The 17,958-nt window shown below is 47.7% G+C and overlaps 1 protein-coding gene across 1 annotated transcript in view; it reads left to right on the top strand.

The window, feature by feature from the left end:
* Positions 1-1,951: 1,951 nt before the first annotated feature.
* The window catches only part of SLC13A3 (solute carrier family 13 (sodium-dependent dicarboxylate transporter), member 3), an 83,800-nt gene continuing 67,793 nt past the window's right edge, over positions 1,952-17,958 (top strand). Inside the window, exon 1 of the mRNA XM_006881598.1 lies at positions 1,952-2,062. Within this exon, the coding sequence (XP_006881660.1) occupies positions 1,952-2,062 (111 nt within the window). The remainder of the gene's footprint in view (positions 2,063-17,958) is intronic.

Genomic DNA, 17,958 nt, shown 5'->3' with positions numbered 1-17,958 from the left:
AGGCAAGGTGCAGCGGGAACTTGCTGAGCTGGGATGATAAAAGACATAGATCAATAGTAATTGATTGTATAAAACACAATGGACACGAACAAAACACAATGTGTGTGAATGATTGTACGAAACTCAATGGACATGAACGAAACGCAAGTTTTTAGAGAGAGAAATTCATTAAAATCCCTGCAATCAATACTCTCTGGAAATCTGTCTTGGAGCACGATGATCCGTAAGTTTCTCTTAGTGAATTTGTGTCTGCATACTGTGCTGTTGAATGTGCACTATGCCAGGCACTGTGCCAGGCACTGTGCCATGCTGTGCCTGCATCATCTCCTCTGAACCTCCAAAGACCTTCAGGTCAGTTATATTATCAACCCCACTTTTCGGATGAGTGAACTCAGCCTGGAGGATCTCTCCAAGGCCACACGGCTAGGATTTGAACCCCGTTCCCCTAATGCCTGGACAGAGGCCCAGCAGGCAGAACTGAACTGCTCCGAAAGGTTCCCAGGGCTCCAAACTTTAACATCAACTACTTTCTCTTTCTCCTGCTCATCAGCTGTGGGTTGGAACGTTTGCTCTTTCAACTGGCAGCTGAGCTCTTGACCATGACACCACCAGAGCTCATTTATAACAGTGATTATAACTAACAGTAGTTATAACTGTAACCAAAGCCTCAGATGTGGTGGGGATGGTGAGGGTGGCACAGGATCAGGCAAGGTTCTGATGTGGTTCGTTAAGTCACTATGAAGTGTAGTCCACATGGCGATGGCATATGACAACAACAACAACAACAGAGTCATAATAAGGAGCCAAAAGTTTTACGTAGGAGTTGACTCGACTCTTGTACAACTCATAGTGGACCTTATAAACAACAGAACTGAACCCTGTCTTATCCTGTGCCCTTCGCACACTTCCTGACACGTTGGAGCCAATTGCTGCAGTCACTGTGTTAATTCATCTCATCGGGGGCCCTTTTCTCTTTCATTGACCCTCTACCTTCCCAAGCATGATGTCCCTTCCAAGGAATAGCCTTTTCTAGCAACATGTCCAAAATATATGAGAAGAAACTTTGTCACCTTTGCCTCCAAGGAGCACTCTGGCTGCACTTTCTCCAAGACATATCTGTTTGTGCTTTTGTCAGTTCAGGGGATACTTAGTACTTTTCTCCAACACTATAATTCAAGGGCCTCAATTCTTCTGTCATCTTCATTCACTGTCTAGCTCTCAGATGCCTGGCATGTGATTGAAAAGATCTTGGCCTGAATCAGGGGTACTTTCATCTACAAACTGGCATCATAGCTCTTCAGTACTTTGGAGAGGTCTCCGACAACAGACTTTCCCAGTAACACGGTTACTGATTTCTTGACTTTTGAAAATCTTTTGAACAATAGAGCAAACTTCTGGAGATCCTGTAATGCTTACAATGGTTCTCATCATCACTTTGGCAAGCTGGTAAGCGAAGGAGCTCTGGTGGCTTAATTGCTGGGGAGTTAAGCTTGCCACCCAAAGAAAGACAGTTGGAATCCACCAGTCGCTCCCAGGGAGGAAGATGAAGAATCTCCTGTGCAATTTACAGAAAACCCCCTCGAGGGTCAGCTATGAGTAGGCTCCAACTCCAGACGGCAATGGGAGGGAGAACGGAGGAGGCAGCAGTCCTTGGCCCGAGGCTGCCTGGCTGCTGGGAAACCAGATGCCTGAACCCTCCACCCTCCACCGCTCAGCCTCCCGGGCTACAGTCCCCATCTCTCCATCCTGGCTCCTAACTTTGCCCAACTTTCCCTGGGGCGCTTCCACCTAGTCCCGGGGGCTCCACCCTTTTCCTCGGGGGCGGAGTAGGCAGAGGGCGGGTTGCCGGGAGCTGTCCCCTCCCCGAACCCTCCCCTGGCCTTTAAGCCATTGCCGGCTGGCCGGGCGCGGGCAGTCCCGGGCTGTCCGGCTGTGCCCGGCAATCGCACAGATGGCGGCGCTGGCGGCCGTGGCCAAGAAGCTGTGGAGCGCGCGGCGGCTGCTGGTGCTGCTGTTCACGCCGCTGGTGCTGCTGCCCGTGGTCTTCGCACTCCCGCCCAAGGTAACGCCTCCCACCCCAGTGGCAGCCCTGCCACCTGCAAGACCCCTGCGCCCATGTCTCTGGGGTGAGAGACCCCGGAGGTCCCAGTCCATCAGCTTTCTGCAGACTCTCCCCTCGGCCCTGTCCTTCCTGCCCTGCTGCACTCTCCCCAGCTGCTCCTTGGAGCCTGGACCCCAACGGGTCTTCTGGAGTCTCTCAACTCTCCTGGAAAGAGTTCTCATTATTGGGTTCCATGCGCTTGGCGCTGGCTGGGCGCTTTGCTTGAGAGACAAAGGCTTAATGAGTGCAAGCTGTGTGACCTTGGGCAAGTTGCTTAACCTCTCTGAACTGCGGTTTCTCATTGCCTTCAAGTTGGAACTGACTCATAGCTGATCCTCCAGTTGGGTTTCTGAAGCTGTAAATGGCACAGGAGGAAATGGCCCATCTTTCTCCTGTGGAGCAGTGGTTGGATTTAAACCTCCAGAGAAGCCTTGGCCTTTGGATTAGCAGTGTGACTCCCTAAAGACTATGCCACCAGTTCCCTCGTGTATGAAAATAGAGGAAATGACAGCGACACCCCGGAGAGCTGGGGCTGTTAGTACATGAGACAATCAGTGATTTGAACTGCGTCATTCAGGTTTAACTCCTTGATGAGCGTTTACCTTTTCCACTCCAGATACACTGAACCAGAACTCAACAATTTAACAAGATCCCGATACATACATGTTCTTATACATACAAAAGAATCCTATGTCAGAATGACCTGCAGATCATGTTAAAACACTAAGTTCTCGTTCAGTATATGGGAGTTGAAATGCAAAATGAATCTGGTTGGAGGTTCTGGGCCGGGGAGCCTCAGGGGAAGGAGTCTTTATCCCATTGTTGCTGCTGTTGTCAGGTGCCGTCCAGGCAACTCCCACTCACAGACACTGTGAACAACAGATCTGAATCTTGCCCTAGGCTGTGCCATCCTTGTCACCTCTGGTATGTTTGAGCCCATTGCTACAGTCACCATGTCAATCCCTCTTGCTGGGGATCTTTCTTTCTCTTTCCCAGCATGATGTCTTTTTTCAAGGACAACATGCCCACAGTATATCAGACGAAGTTTCCCCATCCTTGCCTCGAAGGAGCACCTGGGTCTTACTTCCTCCAAAATAGACGTGTTGGTTCTTTTGGCAATGCGTGGGATATTCAGTACTCTTCTTCAACAGTTCAAAGGCATCAATTATTTTTCTGTCATCCTCATTCACTGTCCAGCTTCCATGCTTAGGAAGCAGTTGAAAAAACATGGCTTGGATCAGGTGTCTTCAAGCTGAAATCCTTGCTCTTGAGAACTTCGAAGAGGACCTTGATAGCAGGTTTTCCCAAGGCCACACATCTTTTGATTTCTTAACAGCTGTGACCATGGGTGTTAATTGTGGATGCAAGTAAAATGACATTGTTGACAACTTCATTCTTTTCTCTATCTATCGTCATGTTGCTTATTTGTTCAATGGTGCCTTCATTACCCAGAAAGAAAACTGGAGACTCAGCTCCGGGATGTGCAGTGATTTGCTCCGAGTCATACAGTAAGTGGTTCAGTGAAGATTTGATTCCTGACCTGTCAGTGTCGCAAACCCAAAGGACTTCCAGACTCCCAAAGAAAGTAATTTCTCAAAGGTCAAAGGTTGCAGGTGGAGATCAGGAGTCTACAAAAGTAACACCTATGAGCTGAAGGAGATGGCACCCTTCACCTAGACTCTTCTGGATATTGGGGAAAGGGCACAAGTCTCCTACTTCAAGGAAGAGATAGCCGAACAACAGGAAGGAGCATGTGACCTGGGGATACATTCTGCAGCCCCCAGCAGCTGAGATGGGGTGGGGGGAGGGGGAATGGGGGAGGTGTTCACAGAGGGCTGCCTGGAGGAAGAGGCCTTCCTTGAACACAGGGAGTAAAGAGGTGATATGTGGTGGCAAGGAGGAGACCCAGCACAAATACACAAGCAAGTTATTTAGGGTAGAATTCTTCAAGTTAGTAGCCTTTCTTGAAATGGAAGAAAATCCAAAATGTCAAGCTAGGGGCTGCTGTTAGAGAGTGTGGCACAGGCCTTGAACACATGGCCTGGGGGAGTCTCAGATTAGGATGCTTGAAAACAGGCCATCCTGGGCACGAGCCTTGGGCCAGTCCCTTTTTGTCTGTTGTGTCTCTCCTTGCCTGTGCTATGAAGTGGTTGCCATATAATGAATGCTTGAGCCAGGATGTCAGACAGCTTTGGGAAACCTCAGTGGTGGAAAGGTGGAGAGATAAGGCTTAACTGGTTACCTGGAGCCTACGAGGCCTCGGCTGAGTTCCATGATGAAGACAAAAAAACGGTGTGTAAGGTCAGCATGTCGAATCCACCGCTCGCTCCCGGGTAGAGAGATGGGCAGTCTCTTTCGTATAAATATTTATAGCCTCAGAGACCCAATGGAGAGTTGTCATGAGTCAGAACCGACTGGACGGCAGAGCAAAGGCACACCGTGCTTCAGTGAGTCTCTCTTTATTGCACACCACAGATATGAGTCATGCGAGCCCTGTGTTAAGCAAAGTCTGTCAGCTCTCTCCATTTTTCCAAAAGTGTGTGTTTACTTCACGTCACACCATCTCAAACTTCTTCCTAGTGTTTTATCGCACACTTAACAGCCCACAGGACTACAGAAAGCCAAAAGATTTGTGCAGCTCGCTCGCTTGCAATCTTTGCTTTATTGGAGCAATATCTGCTAGGAGATACCAATCTCTGGTAGCCTAGTGGGTAAGGAGTTGTGCTGCCAACCCTTAGGCACGTGGTTCGAATGCACCAGCTGGTCTGTGGAAGAAAGATGGCAATCTCTTCCCCGTGTGGTTTACAGTGATTAAACTTCTTCTGGAGGGTCAACTATGAGTTTCTTCTGACTCGATGGCACACAACAACAACGTCCCCTCCTCTCTGTGCAGGTTTGCAAACGCAAATTCAGTGTGAGGCTCTGAAGCTTAAGTGTCAGTAACACCACTGTGACTCGTTTGTGTAGGAACTCCAGCCGTGATATCCCTAAGCCTTGATAAGCTCAGCAAGCTTGATTAAGGAAAAGGAACCAGTGTTTCTCCAGTAGATTCTGACCCATAGCAGCCCCACGTGCTTCGGTGTGGAAATGCACTCTATGAGGTTTTCAGCTGTGACTTTTCAGATGTAGATTGTCTGGGCAATTGTTGTTAAGGTGCCATCGAGTCGGGTATAACACATAGCAAATCCTATGAGCAGCAGAACTGAACCCTGTCCTACCCGGTGCCCTCTCCCCAATCTCTGACACACGTGAGCCCGCTGCTGAGTCACCGTGTCAATCCATCTCGTTGGGGGTCTTCCTCTCTTTTGCTGACCTCCTACCTTTCCGGGCGTGCTGTCTCTCTCCAATAATAGCCTCTCTTAGCTGTATGTCCAGTGTATGAGAGCAGAAGCTTTGCCATCCTTTCTTCCAAGGAGCACTCTGGATTGTACCTTTTCCAAGACAACTCTGTGCATTTACAGCCCCTGAAAACCCACTGGAGGGTCAGCTATGAGCCCATTGTGCTGCATCAACAATGAGTTGTTGAGTTTGATGAGTCACCACCGACTTCATTACAGTGGTGGGTGCTTTCTACAGACACAGAGATTGCTGGGCTCTCCTCCTTCATGTTGCTGGGTGGGCTTGAACTTCCAACCATGAAGCTTGGAGCCAAGTGCAAACTATGTGCACCATCAGGGGATCTACTCTGCTGGGTGGGAGATATTTTAAACCAAACCAGATGCCACCAGTTGATTCATGGTACCACCGGCTGATCCAGTTCATGGAAGCCCCACGTGTACCAGAATGTCACAGGGATTTCAATGACTGGGATTTTGGAAGTAGATCACCAGGCATTTCTTCCAAGGCACCTTTGAGTGGATTCAAACCATCAGCCTCGGTATCCAAGTCATTAATTGCTTGTGCCATCCAAGAGCTCCTCAGTATACCGCAAACCTTCCCTTCCCACTTTCTAGCATTGTGGTTATCACTATTAATTCCTTGGCTTTTAACATGCTTCTCCTTGTACAGTGTGAGTCAGAGCACCTGTAAGAACATTGCTGATTGTGTTGATCTTGGCACCTAACACAAACACAGGGGGCTTGCTGGGCAAATTCAACCTCAAGACAATGCCTGCCATCTTCAAGGCATTTCCTCCCCAAAGGCGAGGTGGTCTAAATGGTTTTGAAAATGTAGCTTTAAGACACTTATCTTTTTTGGTGTCCACTCTCATCCCCCCCATGAGAGGGCCACTTCTAAATCTCTCTCACATAGAAAATCTATGGGAGGCTCCAGGACAGCTTGTATGGTACCTTTGGGCCCCCAGAAGCTTTTTTTGCCAGGTAAGAGTTCAGGACGGATGTTTGTGATGCTTGGACATTCACTGTTTGCTGTGTTGTCTGCAGTGAGGGACTCGCCAGCATGTGTCTCTCTTTCTCTAGAGGGTACTGCTGCTCTGGTGGCCCAGAGGACTGGCCATGTACACCTGTCCCCAGTGACTGTGAGCTGGCACGTGGCAGGGCTGGGAGCATCCTCCTGGGCAGGTGGTGGTGAGGCGTGAGGACGATGGGGGAGGGGACGGTCCCTGTGTGATGTCCTCCCAGCTCGGGAATACTGCCAGCAGGGAAAGGAGTGGGATACAGTTCTGGAATGCAGTGGTTGCAGTTTTCCTGGCCACTGGGGAGCCCAGCTCTTACTGCAGAGCGTTAGAGGCTCAGAGAGAACACCTCTTAGTTTTCCAACCTGGACCAGCAGCCCCGGGAGCCGGAGGCATGGGGAGTAGCCTTGGGTCACTAATGGGGACCAAGCTGGCCTGGTACAGCAGGTTTGCACATAAGCACCACCCACACACATGCGCAGAGAAGTTTGTCTCCTTTCTTGCCTTGAAGTCACCAAGACGACATTTAGCTAAACTGATCCTGTGGCCACAGTGAGGGCTTAGAGCGGGCACTTGGGCCACTGTTTCCAGTGTTGAGGCTGTTCTGGCAGGACAGCTACATCCAGAGTTCTGTGAAGGTTGTTCACGGCACAAGGACCAGAGGAGCTAGGAGAGCCTGCGCCAAGCAGCACTCTGCATGCCATGCGCTGGCCCCTGGTACAAGGGCTGGATCCTTTGAGGGTAGGGCCTCTTTCCCCCTCCATTTGGCAATAAAATGCTAATAAGTCCATAATATGGACTAGCAGGAGATCTGGAGACCTGGTGCTGTGGTCACAGAGATGTTAAAGTCCCACATTGTTGGGCGACCTTTTTAATTCTCAGCCTTAAGTGGTTAGATGGAGGATTGAAGTAGATAATCATGGGAAAAGTCCATTTCATTCTCTCTCTGGTTTAGCCTTTGGAAGCAGAACTGGGTTCCCACTCCACACAATTGCTCTGTGACCTTGGACATGTCATTTCTTCTCTCTGGACTTCCATATCTTCATTTATAATAACAACAATATTATTTTCTTCCTCTTGTTATTGTTGTAGATTGCCATCTATTCGAGCACGACTCATAGTGACCCTATGAATAAAAGGTCAGAAGCCTTTCTATAACTATCAGCATTTATCAAAGTTCACAGAGTTTCCAGAGGCATGCTATTTAGGAAGTGGATGCCACTCCTGCTTCCAAAGAGAAATCTTATGCTCGCACCCTAAATTTCTACTTTTGCCTCACTTCAAGGCTCAAGATAGATTTTAGCTTTCCCATTTTACAGATGAGGAAACTGAGGCTCAGAAAAGTTAAGTGGTGGAAAGAATGGCCTTTAGAGTTAGGGAGGGCTGGCCTTGGATCCTGACTCAGAGATGATTGACAGCGGAGCCTGGGCTGGAGGCTTAGCATCTCGGACCCTTGGTTATAGAGATGGCTTACTTGTGGCTGGGGAGGATCTGAGTCCTTCCAGAGGGCACTTAAAAGACTTAATTCAAACACAGGTACTGTCCAGTGCAGTGTTCAACGTGTGGTGGGAGTTTATAGTAACAATAATAATAGCTGAATTATCTCTTACACGTTTAATATGTGGTGTTTTTAGGTACCGTCCACATAGCTCATTTACTCATCAGCCTCATGAAGCAGGAGTTATAATTAGCTCAATTCTCACAATTTAGTAGAGTGAGACACAGAAAGGTTGAATAAGATTCTTAAAGTCACACAGCTTCAAAGTGTTGTCTCTGTCACTTATGTTTCCTTCTTGATCCTGGATTTGGGAAGACTGGGTGACCAGGATCTAGAGAGGCTGTTTGAGCCTTTTCCTAATAGAGGTTCCTCATAGGGGGAAGAATGTGACCCCAGCCCTGTAGATTCAGAACCGTCTCTGGTCAGATGATGCCTAGTGGTTTTAATGTGTATAATCTCACTACATCACAAAGAGCTTGATGGGGAAATTGTCCACTGAACTCTTTGCTGTAGATTTGATTATGAGTCATAGTGACCCCATAGGACAGAGTGGAACTTCCCCAGGCTTCAAGGCAGTGGTCTGACCAGAAGCTGACTGCCATGTCTTTCCCCCACGGAATGGTTGGTGGGTTCGAGCCCCCAACAGTTCAGTTAGCAGCCAAGCACTTAACATCCGTGCCACCAGCCATCCTTAAAACACCATACAGATACCATCCTTATTTTGCTCAATCTCTGTATTCACCTGATTACATATGCATTATTTATCTGTTTTAAGTGCTCATGCTTTAATCCTTCCACATTTACATTTTTAAACACTTACATACATTAACTTAATAAGGAAATTTTATGGTGGCCCCATGTTAGAAAAATCAGAGTTATGAATGGTTTGTAGAGGAGAACTGTAGCAATATGCGTGTGAGTCAATTCTGGTTACACACTACACCTGAGAGCTGCTCTCTGTTACTCAAGGAGGGAGTTGATCAAGGGAGGTGTTCAAATGAGGCATTAAAGACAAGCTAAGACACATGCTTCAAATCCATCAGGGAGATGATCAAGGGAGGCATTAAAGACAAGCTAAGACACATGTTTCAAATCCATCAGCTGCTCTTCAGGGAAGCAATGGGCAATTCCTCCAGTGGGATTTACTGCCTCTGAAAACTCGCTGGAGGGTCAGCTATGAGTCAGGTCCGACTTGATGGATTCATAGCAACACCACCACAACAAATACCTAACAGGGACGATCTTTTGGCAGCAATCAGAAGGAAGGCAGGTTCAGAAAGGAACTCCTTTCTCCTTTCTGAGTCTAGATGTTCTTCACTGTCCCTGTGTATGGTCCAGACTTCCGGAAGCGGCCCTTCTCCCCTCAGGAAGTGTTGGATGCGTAGCTTGGATGTGTAATTTGTCTAGAGATGCATGTGGTTGGCTGCCAGCTCCTGCCTTTCCTAACAGGCTGGTCTTAACCCTGGGTGAGTCCTCCCACACAGGGCCTCACATCCTCTTTGGGAAGAACGTGCATGACCTTCCAGCCGTAGTACTTGGGCTGTTAAGTAAGAGAGTCTCAGTAGAAGGTAGGCTGGTATCTTGATAGCCACTAAAGATGTTGATGCCCTAATCCCTGGAACCCGTGAGTATTATCTTATGTGTCAGATGGTAGGGATGCTTCTCAAAGATGAAAACTATGGGAAACTTCACTACAGCTTACTAAGCAAGCATAAAAGGAAGTGCTAACCTTTCTCATTGGGCCTTCCATCCCTGTAAGGGTTTGTAAATTTGAAAAGAGGCTTTGATTCTCCAGGAAGGTGCTGTGTGGTTAGGAAACGGATGCCAGCTAGACCTAGAAGAGAATCTTGATATGGGAAAAAAAAAAATAAAGTGAAATTGTTCTCTATAGACTAATAAATAAATCCAAGCTTATCTAGTTAATTGGATGATCTAACATTAGCAAAAGGGCATTTTAGGTGTGATTGTTAAGAACCTTGAGATGAGGTGATCCTGTGTTTTCTGGGAGGGCCAGGGTCCTTACAAAAGAAAAATGCAGCAGGTGGAGGCAGAGGATGGTGATGTGATGAGAGAAGCAGCTGGAGAGAAGCCATGTTTGGGCAATCTCCTCGTGTACATGTAAACTCTGGTGATCTGACTCACAGCTGACCCTCTGAGGCTAGAAATCACACAGGAGAATGCTGCCTATCTTCTTCCCTTGGAGCCCCTGCTGGATTCAAACCACCTGCCTTTGAGTTGACAACACAATTTCTTGCTCAGTAGCTCACCAGAGCTAAAGATGACAGAAGAATCAGTTCCTCTGAGTGGTGATGTTGAAGAAGAGTCTTGAACTTACCATGGACTGCCAAGAAAACAAATGGGTCTGTCTTGGAGAAGGCGAAATCCAGTTTCTCCATGGAGTCTAAGAGGATTTTGAAGCTCTGTCTCACATACTTTGGGCACGTGGCCAGGAAGGGTCAGTCCTCAGAGAAGGACATCATGCTTGGAAAGGTGGAGGGACAACAATGCAAGAGAGGGAGACCCCAGATGATTGATACATTAACTGGGGCAACAGGGTAGGTGCGTCAGAGTCAGTAAGGCTGGCTCAGGACACGACAGGCTTCAGAGCTGCTGCTGTGCACAGGGTCCCTGTGAGTCCGAGGTAACTAGATGGCACATAAAAAACAACAGACATGTAATTTTATTGTATTTAAGGTGAGCATTTACAGTAAATAAGGGTTCCATTGACCGATTTCTACACTAATTATCCACTAATAATGGTTATATATTTCACAATGCATCATCAGGCTCATTCATTCCCTTCTAATTGTACGGTTTCTGGTAGTCTAATTTCTCTGCCCCCTTCTCATCAACACTTCAGAGTAATGTTTGACCACTTGGTCTCATATATTATTTTAAAAAATAATTCATTACTCATAGAATCAATCTGTTGTTTAGCTGTAAGATGAACTCAAGGGATTGTTTGGTTTAAGTTGAAAGACAGTCTCAGGATAAGCATCCTGGTGAAATCCTGGAGTGTCCACTTGTCTGAAGTTTTAAAATTATGTTACACATTCCCCCCCACCCCTTCTATCAGGATTCGTCTAATGTGACCAGATCAGAACAATTATTAATGGTAGCAGGGCACCATCTATTTCATCATGGTCTCATGGTAGATAATACGATGGTTTGTGTAGAGTTCTTTCTTCTTTGAGTCTTTAAACACAAGGGAGTTCTGGTGGCTTAGTGGTAAGGAATTGCACTGCCAATGTAACGGCATGTGGTTTGAATCCATCAACTACTCCAGGGGAGTAGGATGGACGATCTCCTCTTCTGGGTCAGCTATGGGTCAGTTCTGATCCCAGATTGACAGTACACAATAATAACAACTTTCTTCTTTGAGGCTTTCTTTGGTTTATTTCTCCTTTGTTTCCCTTAACTGGCCTCTTACAAGCTTAAGAAAATATGTTTGTCCAGAAAACAAAGCTTGAAGGCAGAAGGGGCAGTAAAGAGGGAAGGATGCTAATGGGATCTCAGAGAGGAAGCAAGAAAAATGCTGCTACATTGAAGGAATGCAACTACTGTTAGAAAAGAGAAGGTATAACAATTGTTAAATGGAAAACTGACTTGCTATGTAACCTTTCATCCAAACCACAATAAAAACATCTCTGGTTTGCAGCCACTAAATTGGAGGTTATTTGTTATAGCAGCAATACACAATAGATACACAACAGCACCTGCATAATAGATTGACTATCCCAAGAGGGAGTTTGGGAAGTTTAACCCCATATCCACCTCTGAATTCGGACATGCTGATTGTCACCCATTCACAGACGTGTCCTCTCGTCTGAGCCTTTTGTTCCTGAGTCAGGAAGTCTGAGTGTAGCACTGGCCTAGCTGAAATAGGGGCTGTGTCTCCTCCCCATGCAACATCCCTGTGCACTCTGAGAACCATCAGAGGCTGTGTTATGAGTTGAGGTGGGGTCTTGGGGAAAGATCCAGGGATGAGAATAGACAGTGAGCGCACCAGAAAGGTCTGGAGCCAGCTGGACGTGGTCTTCCTCTGGCTTTGCATTTGGATTGGATGTGGCCAGGTGCAAAGGGAATTCTCCCACTGAACCAACCATGCAGGGTGAAAAGAGAGGGGTCCCTTCTAGTGCAGGGAAATAGAGGCACAAACCCAGGGGCAAGAACAATTCTGCCCAGCGCAAGGAAAACCTGTCATCTCAACTCCTTCGATGCTGACCTCCTGAGCCTGCTGACCAGGTGGGCAGAGCTTCAAGAGAGCGACCGTGGTTGATCCTAGGTGTCTCATAGTGACCGTTATGAATGCTGTCCTGTCTTGTACCCTCTCCATCATCTCTGATACATATGAACCATTGTTACAGTCACTGTGTCAATCCAACTTGTTGAGGGTCTTCCTCCATTGTGCTCAACCTCCACCCTTCTAAGCATAATGCCTTTTCCAAGGACTGAGCCCTCCTCACAGCATGCCCAGAGAATGTGAGTATGGATGAGAAGGAAAGAAGAATTGATGCCTTTGAGTTGCGGTGGTGGTGAATAGTACTGAATATCCCACAGACTGCGAAAGAATAAATAAGTCGTGGGGGACGTGCAACCAGGGTGCTCTTTGGAGACAAGGATGGCAAAGCGTCATCTCACGTATTCTGGGCGTGATCCCTAGGTCCTCGCTAAGCACCAGCTTGGTGCTGGACACCTCACGTGCACTGTTGTCCGTCCTTACAACATTTCTTCATAGCAGCCCCACGTGAGAGGAAACCAAGATCAGAGCTGTGGGGTGACCTGGCCAAGGTCACCCGGCTGGGAAGTAGAAAGAGACCTGAAATTCACACCACTGGATGAGGCCCCCACAACCCTGTGTAATCTAGTCCCTGCCCACCTGCCTCATCTGCTTCTCTTTCGAGACCCTCCAGCCTCAGAGCTTATCTTGAGTTCTTTAAACCTGAGAGGCTTTCCTCCCACCCCCCCACCCCCAGGGCCTTTGCATGCACTGTTCTCTCAGCCTGGAATGCCTCTGATTTTCCACAGCTGGATCTTATTGGCCTTTCAGATCTTAAGGCCAGTGGCACCTCCTCTGAGGAATCCTCTTTGCTTTGTTATGTGCCATCGAGTCTGGCCCTCCTGTACATAGTGTAAGGGCAGGGCTCCTGTTTGTCCTGCTGCTTACGGCCTCTCTAGCACTGTGGGTGGCACATAGTGGGTTTTCAGTCAACAAAGATGGAGTGGCTGAATTTGAATTTGAACCTGGTTCTCTCAGACTTTAGAACAGTTGCACTTTCTAAGACCCCAGACTGCTTTCCAACGTGTAGAATGCTAGAGCTGGAAGCGGGAAGTCCAACCCTTTTGCTTTTCAGGGAGACAGAGACCCAGGCCCACCAGAGGGGTCAGGGAGGGGCTTTCCAGCCTCTCTTGACCAGTGGAACACGGACTCCTTGTCTGTACCACTTGAGCACTCTCCCTGCCCACCAGGCTTCGCCCACTGTCCCCTCTGGCAGTGGGCACCCAGAACCCCAGCCTCGGAGCCTTTCCTCTGAGGCCTGGCCAACTTTCCGCTTTCCTGGTGCTCCTGCCAGATGTGTAAACAGGCCGAGCGATTCCCGGGATGTGACGGGGAGCAGGATCGTGTTTCCTGGTCCGGCTGAAAGGACAGTGCCCTCTGGACTGAGGAGCAGCTGGGATGTAAGCTTGTCTGCCCCCAACCCCCTGAAGACACCAAGTCAGCACGTCTCTAGGCCTGCACCCAAGTCTGTCCCTCACCAGCAGAGACACATCCAGGCATAGACACACAGGGCTGCACTGTCACCTAGCAAGTCATTTCCCCAGTGAAGCCTTGAGTCCTTCACCTGTGAAATGGGCACAATAAGACCCATCAGCTGGGAAGATGAGAGTGTTAGAAAGATCAGGTGCCCCATGAGGTGTCGTTGGTCAAAATTGAGGTACCACCCTTCTGTCCTGTCTACCCAGCTCTTGGGGAGGGGCAGTCATGGAGATGAGTCACCAATACCCAGAGAGAAGATTGAACCCAAGCTGGTGAAGACACTGGAGGGGTTTAGAGGAAGCCGGCCTGCCTCTCCGCTCACCCTGGCAGGGTCCCCTCCTGAGCTGCCTGCTCTGCTCTTCTCCTGCAAAAACATTATCAGCAAAAAAAAAAAAAAAAAACATTATCAGCAAGAAGGGGCCCAGAGAGGGATTAGATTTCAACAGAACTAAGCTCCTTTGTCCCCAAGGCGATGAATCGACACGGTGACTGTAACAACGGGCTCAAGTGTGGCAGAGACCGTGAGGTGCAGGACAAGGCAGGGTTCAGATCCGTTGTTCACAGGGTTGCTATGAGTTATAGTTGACTCGATGGCACCGAACAACAACAAGGTCCTTCCTGACAATGTGCTGGGGTCTGGGAGGCTGCAGGGAGACTATCCTGATGGCTGAGTGGCCATCTGCCTCATTCCTGTCCTTTCTTTCATGTTACAGAGGATTTTGAGCCACAGGGCAGCTGGTAGATTTGAACCTCTGATCTTTTGATTAGTGACCTAGCACTCCTTAACTCTAACAAACTCAGTACACCACTATTTGGTGGAGCCGATGAGTTCTGTAAGACATCAAATTGAGAGCCCTCCCTTAAATGCTGTGAGGCAGGCACTATGGTAAGGGAGCATTGGTGGCTTAATGGTAAGGAATTGCGCTGCCAACCCAAAGGCATGCGCTTTGAATTCCCCAGCTGCTCGAGGGAATAGTGGACAATCTCCCATGTGATTAACCACCACCTTTCAAAACCCGCTGGAGAGTCAGCAAGGAGCTGATTTTAGTCAACAGAACTTAATGACATTTTATTGGTAAAGAGACAGGCAAGCCAGAGAAGTGAGAGCCTTGCCTGGGGATACTCAGCTGGGCAGCAGAGACCTCCAGAAGTGAGACCTAAAAACACCCCCACCAGACCAACAAACCCAAAAAACAAGGCAATAACAACAGCAAAAGAAAAGCCCACAACTATGGAGTCACATCTGATGCCTAGCAAATCTCCACTGGGGTTTGGAGGCTGTAAATCCATATGGGCGTAAACAGCCGCTCTTTCTCCCCTGGAGTAGCTGGTGCATTCAAACCACTAGTCGCTGGGTGAGCAACCTGATGTCTCAAACGCTATGCTACCAGGACTCCTTCACCAGACGGAGAGGCCTTGAAAATGGAGGACATTCCAAGCCAGACAAAGCCGGCTCTGGTCCCTTTGCCGGGCTCAGAGCCCAGTTCCAGGCTCTGCTGACAGAGCTGACCCGACCCCCACCCCCTGCCCTTTCTGATCCCAGCGGGAGGAGAGTGGCCACCTCCCCTTTGTTGGGAGAAATAACAAGAGAAGTCCTTGTTTGCTGCCACCCACAGTCCGCTTGCTCCCCTTGGCCTTAGCACACTGCGTGCACCTTTCTCTCGTGATTAGCCACTTTCCCGAAGGCTCTGGAAGCCTGGGGTGAAGGGCCGGAGCGGAAAATTCTTGTTCCTTTTAACCACTTCTGGTGTCTGTAATTTGGAAGCAGGAGTGGCATCCACTTCCTAAACAACACGCCTCTAGAAACTCTATGGACTTTGTTAAATGTCGGTAGTTATAGAGGGGCTTCAGACCTTTTGTTCATAGGGTCGCTATGAGTTGTGCTTGACTTGAAGGCAATCAACAGCAATAACAACAGTTTGTAAACTCCTCAGACTTCCCTGGAAAGGGCTGGAATCCAGTCAGTAAAACAGCTCTTAGCGCCTCTAAGAGGGTCTTTTCCAGGCACAGAGTCCTGAAGCAGAGATGTGGGTGGTTTACTGACAAGCCTGGCCTGGGAATGGCTGGGTCAGTTCAGCTGACATCTAGAACTAGAACCCTGGAGAGTTCAGGCCTGGCAGAGAACTGACATAATGTCCTTCCTGAGCTCAATCACCCACGTCTGCGTAGGGGCTGGAGCAGTCTGAGGCCTCCTCACCTGCACAAACTGTCCACCATGTAGGCTGTTTGCTGACACTGTTCTTGCCCTAAGACCCCCTTCTAGATTTGGGGGCTTCCCTTTGGCTGGTATGTATTCCAGAACCACTTTCTGGGGGCAGCATCCAGAGAGTACAGACTCTAGTGACAACTCTAATCTTATTCTCCCACTTCTTGGCTGTGTGACGGTTGCTCAGCCTCTCTGTGCATTGGTTTCCTCCTCTATAAAATGGGGATAGTGACAGTACCTCGTTGATAAGGGTGTTGTGAAGATTGATTCGTCTGTTGTCGTTATGTGCTGTTGAGTAGATTATGATTCACAGTGATCTCATGAACAGTGGCTCTGAATTCTGTTCTATCCCCAGTCAACCTCACTGTGTCTGACATACCTGATCTCATTGCCACAGTCGCTATTTCAACCCATCTCATCCTATCCTGACCCTCTACTCTTTCAAGCATGATGTCCTTCTCCAAGAACTGGTCCCTCCTGGCAACATGCTCAAGGTATGAGAGATGGAGTTTCAAAATTCTTGATTCCAAGAAGCAACTTGGTTTCACCTTCTCCAAGACAGACCTATTTGTTTTCTTTCCAGCCCTTGCTATGTATACTCAATACTCTTTTCCAGTACACAACTCAAAGGCATCGATTCTTCTTCAGTCATAACCTACATAAAGGTATATGAGTACCTGACAGCTAATTCGTACTCACAAAACAAAAACCCAAACTTTATTTGTTTCAAAAACCAAATTTGATGTATTGAACTAAAAAACCAAATTTGAAGTATTGAATGACCAAAGACCAGATGAGTTTCAAGATGACATCAAAGATATGTATCATCCATGAAGAAAGCAAAAGGTTATTACAAAGACAGGGAAAAAAGAAAAGACCAAATGGACATCAGAAGAGACTTTGACATTTGTGTTAGGATGTAGAAAGGTCAAACCCAAAGAGAAGAAGAAATGAACAGATTCCAAAGGGCAGTGCAAGAAGACAAAACAAAACATTATCATGAAATGTACAAAAAACTAGAGCTGGAAAACCAAAAGGGTAGAACATACTCAGGATTTCACAAGCAGAAAGAACTGGAGAGCATTTAAAGCTTTGAGTTGCAATGCTGAAGGATCCCCTAGGCAAAGCCTTTAATGATGTAGAAGAATCAAAAGAAGATGGAAGGAATACACAGAGTCACTATACCAAAGTGGATTGGCTGACACGGAGCCATTTAAGAAGTAGCATATGATCAAGAACCAATGGGAATGAAGGAAGAAGTTCAAGCTGTGCTGAAGGCATTGACCAAAAAACCCCAAGTCTCTAGGAATTGATGGGATACTAATTGACATGTTTCAACAGATGTGGCTCTAGCCACGTGCTCACCAAGCTATGCCAGGAAATCAAAATGTATTTGGAAAATCTACTGCCAAGGACCCATCTACAGTGCTGAAAAGCACTTTGTTAAAGACTCAGAGGTGCCTGATCCAAGCCAAGATACTTTCATTTGCTTCCTATGCATTTGGACAATGAATAAGGAAAACTAAAGGGAAATGCCTTTGGATTGTGGCATTGGAGAAGAGTATTGAATAGCCTGTGAACTGCCAAAGACCAACAAAGTCTGTCTTGGAGGACATGCAGCCAGCGTGCTCCGTGAATGCAAGGATGGTGGAGCTTCACCTCACGTACTTTGGGCATATTGTCAGGACAGACCAGTACTTGAAAAAAGACGTCATCAATGCACACCCATGTTCATCGCAGCTTTGTTCACAATAGCAAGGAGTTGGAAACAACCTAAATGCCATCAAAAACCAAATGCATAGAGAAGCTGTGGTATATCACACAATGGAATACTACATTGCATTGAAAAACAAGGAACTCATGCAATATTATTAAAAATGGGTCACCCTGGAGAACATTATGCTGAGTGAGGTATCCCAGTCACAAAAGGACAAATACCACATGATGCCACTTGTAAAACAGGACTGACCTTGGGACTGGAGGGAGACTGAGAAAGATGGGTTCAATAATGTATACTGCACTGAAACAGATGAGGGAGAAA

Source organism: Elephantulus edwardii, unplaced genomic scaffold (assembly GCF_000299155.1).
Source record: "Elephantulus edwardii isolate Elephantulus edwardi_28Jun2011 unplaced genomic scaffold, EleEdw1.0 scaffold00015, whole genome shotgun sequence".
NCBI lineage: Eukaryota > Metazoa > Chordata > Mammalia > Macroscelidea > Macroscelididae > Elephantulus > Elephantulus edwardii.
Note: the sequence above shows the minus strand (reverse complement) of the source record. Positions and strands in the feature narration are given on the sequence as shown.